The 12,906-nt window shown below is 47.9% G+C and overlaps 1 protein-coding gene across 1 annotated transcript in view; it reads right to left on the reverse strand.

The window, feature by feature from the left end:
* The window catches only part of PLPP3 (phospholipid phosphatase 3), a 42,816-nt gene that overhangs the window by 10,075 nt on the left and 19,835 nt on the right, over positions 1 to 12,906 (reverse strand). The window contains exons 2-4 of the mRNA XM_035537853.2: positions 8,713 to 8,870; positions 3,340 to 3,623; positions 2,505 to 2,562 (exon numbers count right to left, since the gene is read on the reverse strand). Coding sequence (XP_035393746.1) covers positions 2,505 to 2,562; positions 3,340 to 3,623; positions 8,713 to 8,870 — 500 coding nt within the window. The remainder of the gene's footprint in view (positions 1 to 2,504; positions 2,563 to 3,339; positions 3,624 to 8,712; positions 8,871 to 12,906) is intronic.

Raw genomic sequence — 12,906 nt, forward strand, 5'->3', positions numbered from 1 at the left:
AATATGACAGATCTTCTGCCTGAGCTGCAAAGCCCCTATCTGTGATAAGACAAGCTGAAGGGCTTGTTTCCTCACCCTGATACACACCACCACGAAATGCTGTCCAATTTCAAGTTGCTTTTTTCTCCCTTTAATTTATGGCTGAACCCTGGGTGTGATTTTTCCCCTGACCTTTTAAGGCACAGCACATCTGAACAGCTGGCCAGAAGGAGCCTGCTACCAACCTCATCTCGGTCACGCGACAAGGTAAAATTTAAAACAAAGTCATTGTTAGGGGACTACGGGACTAAACGCTTCACGGAGAGGAATAAATGGAGCAGATGGGGAGAGGAGCAGAGGCTGCTGGGCGCTGACAACTCCAGTACTCCCATAAGGGGACAGGGAAGGATAGTGAAGAGATCAGAGCTGACTTTTTCCTCCGAACTCATGGCCCCCAGAGTTACACAGGAGTTACACTTCCAAAGCCTGTTGCAAAGCTAAAAGAAAATTAGGATACTTTGTACTAGTGCAGGCACTACTGCAAAGCAGCATTGGAAAATGAGCCACAGTTTTCCCACCTGTCCCAAGGGAACGCTGCATGTTACTGCTTTGGGGTCTCCAGCGCACCCCCTGCCACCAGGGCCTTCCAGGCAACTGAATTCCCATTTCGCATCTCACTTGTTCCATAACCACTGGTTTTTCAGAAAAACAAGGGACAAAAAGTCCTGGCAAGGCAGAACGGTCTGCACGGCGCCCTTCGGAAAGCGGGTCAAGCCCTGGCAGTGTCGGCCAGCTATGGCCAAAGCGAACGGCTGGGAACATGGGACGGGGCTGGGCTCTCCCCCAGGCGCTGCCTGGGAAGCCCAGGTTTGTCCCCTACCGTGAAGAATGCCACAGGCTACGATGCTATGCAAAGGGTGAGAGGTCATGCTGGGCTTCCAAAAAGGCCTGGGAGCTGCATCTCCTAAAAAAAGTACCCAGAACCTTGCTGAGTATTCAAGGAAGAAACACGACTGACTTAGTGGGGACTGGCAGTCCTTGCTGCTTCCAGATGCCAGGCTCAAAAGGGGCCAACTTATCTGCCTGCAGAACACTCAGAAATAAATGCCCCTCCCGAGGCAGTGAGAGTGACAATTTCCAAACTCAGCTCGGAAAGTTTTGCGAAGGCAGGGCAGGAGGGCCGAGCCTCCTGCGAAGCATCACGAGGCGGCTCTGGCACAGGGGGGGATGCTGCCAACCACCACGCTTCGGGTGCCCGGGCTGGGACACAGAAGGGTCATTTTTGTGCAGGCAGTGATTTTAGTCGGTGGGAAAATAAAAACCACACACTGTGGCAAGGAGCTGGTTTCTCTTTTGTTTCCTGCCTCATCCTCCCCACGCTGGCTTCTGGTAAGGGCAACACAGGGGGTGCAGGCTGCTTCTCCCCCAGCCCAGCACCTGGCAGCACTTCAACCTCATTATTGTAACGCGACTGGGAGGAGGAGATGGCCAAACTGTTTCCCAAAATATTTCAAGAACAGATTAAAAAAACAGGGGGAATGAGGAAAGAATTTAATACACTCCCCCCATACAGCCTGGAAAGCTTAGTAATTAAATTACAGGAACAGCTCCCAGCCCACGGAGGGTAAATCCAGGGATTAAAAGGCAGGAGGGAGCAGCAGTAATTTATCTTTTCAGAGGGGAAAGTAAAGGGACGGGGGAAGCACTGCTAGTAGATAAATAAGAGTTCATGTTTACTGTTTTTACAAGCACAGGGCTGGTTCTTTGCTTGCCAGTCTGAGCTTACGGGAGATGGGGGGGTACAAATCTTAAAAGGAACCTGAAACCTTTTTTCCCTTTTTCCTTTTTTTTTTTTTTTTTTTTTTTTTAAAAAAAAGAGCACAAATCACTATCCAAATCCCTTTCCCCAAAAAAACTCAGTGCAGGACCTTTTTGGGGGCGCAGGGAGCGTGCCTGTGGCAGCCCTGGCAGGAAGCACCTTGGCACCGGCCCCGCACAGGAAGGGCAGAGCCATTTGTCACCGACAAAGGAAAACGAGCCCCAGCCCTCCACGACAGATCCGGCCGGGCAGGCGGCTTCACCTGCTCCGCCAGCCCTGAAACACAGCCCGGGAACCAGTCCACACCCCTGGCGGAGCTGCCACGGTGCATCTCCCCACCACCACCGCCGTCAATGCAATATTTTGGCACCCTCAAAATTCTCCCCAGTGGAAACCACAGCTTGGGGTGAGCAAAAATGCACAAGTCATCCGCTGGGGTAGTAGGGCTCGGATTTAATTGCAGCCTTGGCTACATCCAAAAGCTGCACAGCTCAGCTATAACCCAGGAGTTTCCAGCCCAAATAACACCGCAGGGTCCAAAAGTGAGATCTTTCCACCATCAGTGTGTTCGGGCTCTTGTTTTCAACCAACGCCCCCATCTCTAGTCCTCATCACGGCACTAGTGCTACCAAACGGGGGCGAATGCCTCAGGGTGGGGGTCAGGGGTTGAATCAGCTCCATCTCCAATAAGGCTGAGGTCACTTACCACCAAATACAGCATGGTGTAGAGGGAGAAGGACGCGTGCCCGGAGAAGAAGGATTTCCTGCAAAACAAAGCAGGTGCTAAGAACCAGCCACTATCATATTCTCATACGATGTTACAACATTACACATAACAGGGTAATTTGCCCATCGCTAGCGAGATGGTCCCAAAGCAGAGGGAACCACAACCCCCCATCTTTCGGGTTACAAAAGCCCTGTTATCCGCCCTGCTCGCTCCCGAGGCCGAAAACGAACGGACGGGCAGGATGTGCGCATTGTTCGTCCCTTCCTGGTCTATTCGTGGGACAGTGCAGCTATTTCCAGGACAGCACGATAACTCATCGTCTCGCCTCGAATAACCAGGAAACCGTGAAGAAATGAAAAGCAAGCACTTCTCCAGTTGCTTAATTATGGCATTTAGGCGCCTCTCATTTAGGTTCCCCCTAAAAATGTCAAAACTAGGCATGGGATGAGTTTGATGAGGAGCGTGAAAGGGAGGTGCCAGCAGCCCCTCGGCCTGGAGGAGAAGCCCTCCCCAAACAGCCGGTCAGGCCGCTGACATTAACTCAGCTCTTAGGGTGAATTCCCACATTGAGCAACCTCTCACGAAACAATAGTGTAGGAGTACAGAGAAAGGAAGAAGAATACTATTCAGGCAAACCCCACGACTCCCAAGGGAAACCACCCGTTGCTGCAGCCTTCCCAGAGACAGCAGCAGCGAGATCATCTACTGCTGGCGGAGAAACCCTGAGAAATATTTAGTGTGAGACACCGTTTTGGCATCAGCAGCCCATTTCTTTGGATGCTTTCCCCCCCAACAGGGAAACAAGGGCTCTCACCTGGCTTCCTGGACCTTGCTGTCGCTTCCCCTGCAGGTGTAGTTCTGGATGTAAACCCCCTTCCCGCAGCTGATGGTGGAGAAATCCAGGTCGCAAACCTCCAGGAAGTGCGGCCGCAAGCGCCCGACGGACACTTTGGCAATGTCTGTGAAGGACTGGCTGATGGCACAGCCGAAAACAAAGCAGCCCACCTGCTTGTAGAGCGCTGCCACGTAGGGGTTCTGGATAAAGGAGTGTGACTTCTCCTTCAGGTAGTGGATGCGGTACAGCTCTCCCGTGATGATCTGTGGGGATCACGCAATACAGAGGGGCCAGAGTTAGAGAGAGGGAAGGATGATTTGCAAAACTGGCCGAGATAACAAGATGAAGATGTGCCAGGCTGCAAGCCAGGAGAGTCAACATTCATTCTTACAACAGGCTGCTTAATGATTTGCTCTTCTTGCTCTGAGCATTTCAAATCAAGAATCTGTTGCCATAGTGAGTAAAGCTTAATCCAGAGCCCGCCACCTCCTGATCCTCCTCATCTTCCACTTCTTACTGCCTCTCAAGAAGAGATTGCACTCCTCAAAGTTTTGTTTATGGAAAAATTAAAAAAAAAAAAGCTGGATTTTGGTTTAGCATGTTTGTGCATCTTCACAGAACTGAAATAGTGCCCCAAATTCTATACCAGTGCCATAGAAATAAAAATTCAACATAAAACAGATATGTAATCTGGGATTGTTTGGGAAGGAGAAGCCAGATCCACTGCCCTCACATAAAAGTGACTTTGGAAAGGAAAAAAAATGAACTTCCCAACCTGCCTCTCTTCCTCTTCAAAACCCATGAACACAACAGGGCATGACTCAGAAAACGCTGAACTTTCCAGATTCTGGCCCCAAATCTGCCACCACCAGACCCCATTTCAACCATGCAGAGCCACCACACCCACACCAGGTATTTTGCTGGGAACCTCAAGGGATCCCGAAGTTGCATGGCAGCAAATGATGCATTTGCGGTGCCACAGAAGGCTTTGGCAATATTGCCACAAGTCACCGCCATAGAGCAGAGGGCTGGCTTCTCGTAATCCCAACTTTTAAAAGGCAGCTTAATGAAAATCAGGCTGTGAAACCAAGTCCAAATGTCTCACCTCTCCCAAAGAGGCAAAGGCTTAAGTTGTTCTCTGTCACGTTACACACCTAGCTTTTGAGCTCCAGATTTACAGCTTCAGGATTTCATTCATTACTTTAAATGCTTTTATACCTGACCAATAAAGCAAGGCAGGGTTTTGTTTTGCTTTGGCCGCCCCCTCATCTCAGCCCCTCTCTACTCTGGTCACAAGGACGGTGATATGTAAATTCAACCATCAGGAAAAATGCCTTCATGTTAATCCCTTTCTGGAGCAGGCAGCAATATTCCTGCCGGTGTGGCAGCCTGCCAGTGGCGTTCAGGAGACAAGGCTCCCCTGCCTACCTTTTTAAAAGCTTGGCACAACGTTTGGAAACTAATAAACTGGAAAAGTATGGCAATTAGGCCAGGAGGAGATGAAGCTGTATCACTGTTTGAACTCACTCGTACCACGGCTTGGAAAACAAAGGTTGACCTAAGGCATCTGAAATCACAGCTAAGCAGGGTTTATCAAGGAGAGATACAAGTACAATAATGAAAAAACAAAGAGCAAGCCAGATCTTTCAGCAGCCGTACACAGAAATACATCGGGCAGCTGCACTGTCATCCGGGGTTTACACGTCAAATCTAATATTTACTCTTGGAAGCCTGGTCGTGCCCAAGAGCTGCCTGGGGAGCTGCAGCTAACCAGCTCCATTTTAATCCTCACAGAATCCAAACCATCGTTTGCACAATCTTTATCCCCATTCTGGACTACCTTCAAGCCCGAGCTGGGAGCCAGGAAATCTCTTTGCATGAGAACCACAGAAGAATGTCAGAGCATCTCCTGCTCCTCTGCCAGGAGGCAACACTGGGGCATCTGGAGTGGATGCAGATGGTCCTTGGGGCTGTTTGGAGACTCACTCCCATCCATCTGCATCTCCCTGGGCTCATTCTCATGCTGGTGACAGAAACCTGCAGGAACATTGTCTCTGCCTTCACCATGCACCCAGCGTGCAATGTTTTTGCACCATGCAACTGCAGTGCACAAGGGCACAGCCACTGCCTGCAGCCTCCTAAATGCCTAAATTTGCAAGAGGGAGAGCTGCTCAAAACTCCCAGCTCTTGCAAAGGGGAGATGAGCTGAATAAAGGGAGATATCTGATAGCGGCCGATGTGCCATTGCTCCCAACACACAGACAGCCACGTAAAGCTGGGGCTCCTGGACTGGGAAAAGCATGTGACCAACATTTTAGCAAGGACCAACAAAAGTCTAGGGATTAATATTTTTTTCTCACCGTTGGTGGTCTTGGTAATTGCACACATGTAGCAGATTGTAAATTGGAGACTTCACTCCCTCGCTAACACATGGCTGGGCAGCCGTGAGCCCTCCATGCTCAGTTAAAGTCATGGCTCAGGCTTAATGAGAAGCTAAAATTGGGTAAACTTGTTTCTTTGGCAGTGCCGTCCCAGATAAAGCAGGATGGTGGAAAATTAACGTAGCACAGATGTGCAGGAACTGAAAAGACATACTGAAAACAAGCAAGTCAAAGCTATCCATTCAGCTCTGCTCCTGCCTCGTGTCCCTGGCAAGCCATCCACATGGGATGAGCACCGTGACCGTCACACATGTTCAAGAAAGTTGGCCATTATGACAAAGCCAATATCAAGCTTTTCTGTCTGTGCATGCCTTCTGCACATTTTCAGTTCTCATGCCCATTTCACTGTTATCATAACGTATCAGCAGCAATTCAATTAGCCTGCAATTACTTAGAGTCTTTCGAACCCTTAGGTCTTTGGAGCATCGTTCTCTGTGCCTAATCGCATTGAAACCTATCACCTCTAACTGCAAAACAATCAGCTAATCTGGCTGTGGAACTCAGATCACCCAGAAAATCCATCTCCTTAGGTATTTTCCATAGGTGTTTATGGTCCATCAGGTGTCAGGGCTGGGGCCACACAACAGTGGTGCCTGTGCAAGGCTAAGGAGGAAGAAAAGGGCATTTTCCATCCCAGCGAACATCAACGTGCCTCTTTCACCCAGGAAGATCAAACTGACCATTTTCTAGCAGGAACAGCAGTCAGGAGAGATGTGGGAGCACACAGCCCACATCTTCAGGGTCATCTGCACGGGAATTTGCCTTTCATCAGTAAATACGTAGGTACGAAAAACAAATGTGTATCTCCTCATGGCCTGATGGAAGCAAAGGTCTCTGCCTCTGTGTTTACTTAACTGGACCTCTGAGTGTCCTCAAGCCATTTAAAACATGACCTGGACCTTTTGCCCAGGGCTAGGCTGCCCATCACGTCACATAAGGCAAGGGTGTAAGATTTTGGCTTTGCCACCCAAAATGCCATCCCCCGGCAGTCCTCCTAACCGCTGTCCTGCCTTTCGAAGGCAAATGTTTTGAGCAAAAAGGAACGGAGTCAGTGCTTTGTGGATTTGGAAGGAATTCCTATTATGCTACAATAATTCTGGTATCTGGGTTACATCTGAGAAAGAGGTCAGACTGACTTGAATTTTCCACACGTGCTGCCATAGCACAGAAATCTGTTTCTTCAATTCCTCGTTAGCCGTTTGTATCACTCACCAGCAAATAACGGAGCTTGTGAATTTACCTTATTAAGTTACATTTGTTGTGGGCACAGTGAAACCAGCGCAGAAACATCTAATTCTTTGGGGATTTTCTTTTTCTTTTAATTGACCTGTTATTTCGTGGTAGAAAGCTGATGGATCACATAGGCAGCTGATTATGTTTCCAGTTTCTGTTCCAACTCCTCTATTTGCCACCGCCTCATTACTGATCCGAAGCACACTCCGCATGCAGCCAGCATGACGATAGCTCAGGCAGTAATGTGAAAATGAGGGGCTTTCTCATTTCGTTTTTATGGCTTTTCCACACTCGGGGGTAATTCACCTGCAGGGTAAAATTCTGCTGCACTTACGGAATTAGGGGGTTGTCACCTTTTGGTGGTTGCTTTGAGTAGGGAGGGAATAAGGAGGAGGCGTTTTGGGGACCTGTTCTGCTAAGTGAATGCAAGTGGTCAGGGAATGATGGAGAGATGGGCACAAGCCAGCAGATGCACTGCACATCTCACTGCTGCCTGAGAGCAAACTCATGGCCTATTGGCAGCAAAACGAAAGGAATGGGATGGCTTCTGCTGGCCACAGTGAGAGGGAACATTGGCACTTCATGAGCACCCAGGGACAACACAGGGAGGCTATTCTGGGGACCATTTATTGGACTCCAAGATCTTTGAAGGTCCCTTCCAACAGAACTGTTCTGCTCTATTCACCGCTCAAAGCAGCAAGGCTGGGGACAAGGCGTTACTGGAGCATGCACCATGCCATGCTAAAATATCTACCAGCCATGACATTGCTCCCATGATGGAGGATGAAAGCCAAGAGGGAAACAAAGTGCTCTTGACCTCCCCGTCTCCAGCACGGAGCAAGAAGAAGGCAGCATCTTTGGGAAAGCACCTGAGCTGTGCTGCCAGCAGGTGAGCAAGGAAGATGCAGGTACTTTTCATTAAATAACTCATTGGGAGTTTCATCTGCAGATGCAAGTGTTTGACTACCAGCCAGGAGACGGCTCCTGCCCAAGCACGAGACACGTGCTGGTGGAAGGAGGCTCAGCTCCATGGGCTGAGTTCAGCTTTTTGGCTGAAATATAAAGCTCTCACTGTACGATCATCATCTCCTAGCATAGCTCTAGGAAACCTGGCAGGAAAAGAAATGAAGACGTTGGGAAGGTGGTGTATCAACTACTTTTTACAGTGAGGGCTCTGGGAATATGCTCCCCGTGGAAGATTTTAATTGTCTTTTTAATATGCCTGTATTATACAATCTCTTAAAATCTAATACTAACCTGTGAAACTTTTCCAGGTACTGGTTAGCTGAAAAGGGGCATCTTTTTATTATTTTTTTCAACCTTATAAAATAGGCAAATACCTGGAGTTATTTGAATAGGGACAAACCATGCCAAGTCCTCGCTGACACTCAACTCTTTTTGCTTCTGCTCTGAACTCCTACCACAGGGTGAAAAAGCTCTTGCAGAGCTCCCAGACTTGCCCAAACAGCTTTGGGCCTGTTTATGAGCTTCAACAGTAATCTCATTCCTCCCATTACAAGCTTTCATTTGCAAATGTTCACTGAACTTACACGGAAGTCAGATAGCTGCCAAGGAGATGTGCACCTCAGTATATAGCACGGACTGGCTACAGAGGTTACAAAAAAGCTGTCGTGAATGCCCAAGGGGCAGGAGAGGAGGCTTCAAAGGTAGTACTTACAGCAAGGATGGCAATGAGGATGCCCGCAGCACACAGTACTGCGTCGTTGATCGTCTCCATCGACTTCAGCGGGTACCTGATGCTGTCATCATCGCAGTAGAAGCCCCGCTGGTAGGGTTGGATTGTGCTCGTTTCAATGATGAGGAAGGGCAACCCAGCTAAAAAGAAGGGGAGATTATAACCAAACCCATTGGTGATACAAGGCAAATACAACCAAACCATAAAAATTATACATATATACATATATGTACACACACAAAAATGAAAGTAGAAAAACCCTTGCAAACCACCCAGTGCCATTCCTGATGCTTCTCTTTTCATCTTTCCAGAGGGGATAGCTTTGGCTTTTGTTTTTCCAAGTTGCTCTTGTGGGGAAAAAGCATCTCTCCTGTTATGGTTATCAGATGTCTGCTCTGCCTGGTTTCAGTTAGTATTTGCAGTGCATGATGCTTAACTAACAGGAATGGACCCCAAAAGCAATCCCTCAGCAAAAAGCCATGAAAACGAAGCTGGCACTTTTCTCCATGGAGGGCTGATGCTCTGCTGCAGCACCCCGCCACCAGGCAGGACGAGCTGTGCAACCAACCATCAAGGGATTGGGTATCGGCCCTGCGTTTCCTACCTGACTGGCCCAGCTAAAGTCAATCCACTTTCCTTTTATGCCTCTGAAACCTTCCTTGGCTCCCTCCTATTTACAGGGTATGGGCATACTGGTGTCCTCCCATGCCATAAGTCTATGTGCTTTGGGCAGCCACAGGCACCCGTCCTCCACCTATCCGCAGGAGGGTGAGCTGAGCTCGCACCCAGCTCCAGGAGCTGCTGAAAGCCCATCAGAGCCCTTTAATCACATTAAGGCCATGTGAAAATTGCAGTAAAATGCTGTTTGTGAAGGCCCTGCACAGGTTAGATGCATCCAAACAGCTCGGCTGGAGCTCTGCACCAGGCACTGGGCTCAAAAAACAGACTGCCACGGATTAGGATGCAGGAAAGGACACCTCAAGATTGTTGCACATGTGAAACTCCACATTCTCCTTAGTATTTTGGAGAAACACAGCGTTACCTCACAGGTATTTTCCAGCCACACTGTTAACTTGTACAGGGCATGCACATTCCTCGTGCCTCAGTCTCCCCATCCATCTTTGCTATTAAGCAGTACATCCCCATCAAAGCAAGGCCCAAATTCCCTGAAACCCATTCAGAGCAAAACACAGACCACAACATGCAGGAAACCCTCCTCCCACTCACAGAGCAGAGCCCAGCAAGGGGAAAACAAACAAGGCGAAGCACCTGACGTGGTATGGCAAGAGTACGTAAAAGATGGGACCAAAGCAAAGCGGAAAAACCATGAGCTGTGGCCGATGGAAAGCACAGGGGATACCATTTAGGTGACAATGCAGAGTGGCTCAAGCTTTGGGCCAAAACAGCAAGTCTCATGCCCAGACCTTGTAGAAAGCACGTGGGAATGTTTGTCAGCCACCAACTTGCTAAAGCCTCCATTGGTTTGCTAGCACAGCTAGAAGTCCAAGAGATCAGAGGGGTTTTTCTTTTAAACCAGCAAAGAAAAAACAAAACAACTAACGTCTTTTTCTTTTTTATAAATTTGGATCACAGTCCACTGAGCATGATTTGCAAAGGTACTGCTTGAGGAGTTAACATGTGATCAAAGTAACGTTCCTCATCTCCACGGGAACAACTTTTATGCTTCATTTGCGCAATCCATTTTGGCTCCCTTTGCTCTGTGTTAACAGGTTTACCTAATCCAGGATTATTAGGGGTTTTTTGTTAGCCTATTAAAAAAACAAAACAACAACAAAAAAAAGGATAGTGCCAATCATCCTCTCCCTGCTCCAAGTGATCAGGGACAAAACCACTCAGACCTGAAGCCTTTCAGGTGCAGCCAGGGCCACCGCTCAGGACTGCTTTCAGATCACCTCCAAAAGCTCTGGAAGTGGGTTAATGATGAGCATTCAGCCCTGCAGTGCTTGGCAGGACAGGGCAGTTTCCAACACGTGTGAAATGATGAACAAAGGTTTCGGACCTGCCTGCCCAGCTCCCATTTGGTAAATATGATCGGACATCTCATGTGAATTCAGCTGATCTTCATTCCACTATTTAACTGTTCGGAGGCATAGCCAGCTTGGCCCTGAAATGTGCCTCTGATGCCAGCAATATGATATTAATAGGCCACTTAAAAAATCCTTAGTTTCCCAATGAAAAATTGCAGTAGAAGAGCTAACGGTGCTCAGTGTGATCCAATTTCACATGCACTTGAAGCGGCAGCATAACAGTTGAACTCGGGGAGTAGACATGCCACGGTTACGTGGCTTATTGTTATTTCTCCAGTTCCTCTTGTTAATAGCTTTCACATGACAGGTCTGTAAAACACATGTTCCCACAGACAATAAAATACATCTGAAAGCTAAAACTGGCTTAAAATAAAATAAAAAAAGACAATAGTGTTCCTATATATTATGTGAACCCAGGAATAATAAAGATTTGTTTTCCCTTCATTCACTGAACAGCATGGGGTAGTATTTCCGCATTTCAATTATATGTACGCTTGCCACAGCTATAATAAGAGCATAACTGACCTATATGGTATACATTTTCTTTAAGCGCGCATAGGCATAGTTCAGAAAATCCAATGGTTTTGTTTTCTCTCCTACAAACTTGTGGTTTAGTGGGATATTGCCAATTGAGTCTTGACATTTTTCCAGCAAAACAGTAACCTCAGATTCCCTTTTTTTTCCCCTCCCCCCCCCTTTTTTTTTTTAACATGAGAAACATAAACACACTCCATAGCTGAACGGATATTGCTTAGAAGACATAACATGCCCTTGATTTCGAGGGCTGGGTAAGAGGATGCTTTTGCAGCCGTAATTACCTAAGCAACAGAAGACCCCAGCCCCAGCCTGTGCTGAATGGTGAATTGTGCTAAAGATGGCTCTTCTTCCAAGAGATTATTTCTTGGAGCATGGGTTGTCTACTGGACTAGGTCACCACCCACATTTTTTTGGCAAGGGGGTTCCAGCACGGAGAAGACTGAAGCAGAGCCAAAAGGCATCCAGAGAATGGGTTTTGCAGAATACACTACAGAGGGAAGTCTGGAAGAACACAGAAAATTAAAAGCGGAGCAAGATGCCTTTGAGATCCCTTAGAAAAATACCACGGAGACTTTATTCACACTAGGAGGCAAAGGTAGCCAGAAGTGGAGCTACAGCCCATGCCCCCTTGGAAAGGCGAGGCAAAGTAGTGTAGGGTTATACCACAGAGATCAAGTTTTGCCTCATGGCTTCTTACGCCCCAACGTAACTCATTTTAGCGATAAAAAACCCAGGTTATGCATCCCTACCTGCAGAGATTTGCATCTACAAATTCAACAGCTGAGCTACCTGCAATGGTGCTTATTTTCCAACCTCTACCACTTCCCATTCCCAGCCATGGCACAGATCTACTACTGAGAATAGATGAGGTACATCTCAGAACATAGGAACGAATGGCAATTTGCGTTGAAGTGACCAACAGCCCTACAAGGCATGCAAAAAATTACACTGACTTTAGGATGGTCCACCTTCTCCAAGAACGGTCCTATTTGGCCCTTCTGCCTGTCACTACAAGGCAGCTGTGTTCTCAGATCGGTTGTAAAACCTTTAATAGCACTGCAGAAGGGCCTCACATCCTCCTTATTACTGGTATCACCATGCTGATATATTACACAGCAGCCAGTGGACCATCCCCTAATGCACCAAGGCCACCCCGGCATATTCATATGGGACCACGTAGCCAGAGATGGGATTATTATCCCCATTTTACAGACAGAGGAAACTAAAGCAGAGGGATTTGCTTATTCCAAAGCAAAAAAGGTAAATGGAGCAGAGACTGCCCTTCTGAATTGTAACATCCTTCGTAAGGTAAAGGAAGGTTTTTTTCCCCCCCATACATAAAGGGGAATTTCTCCTTTAATAACAGAACAAGGAAATCCCAACCACATGCTTTTATCTAACTACACTGCAGGAGATCAAACAGGGCTCCAAACCATGAGCATAACAGAAATCTCCTGGGGGCTGATCCTGCCCCATCCAAACCCACAGGGGTTTGCCACGGGTCCGCGTGGAAGGCGGCACAGAGCAGGTGTGGACACTAACGAATTGTGCGAGGCACCATGGGACGCCGCGGGGCTGGACGTTGAAAAAT

Source organism: Cygnus atratus, chromosome 8 (assembly GCF_013377495.2).
Source record: "Cygnus atratus isolate AKBS03 ecotype Queensland, Australia chromosome 8, CAtr_DNAZoo_HiC_assembly, whole genome shotgun sequence".
NCBI lineage: Eukaryota > Metazoa > Chordata > Aves > Anseriformes > Anatidae > Cygnus > Cygnus atratus.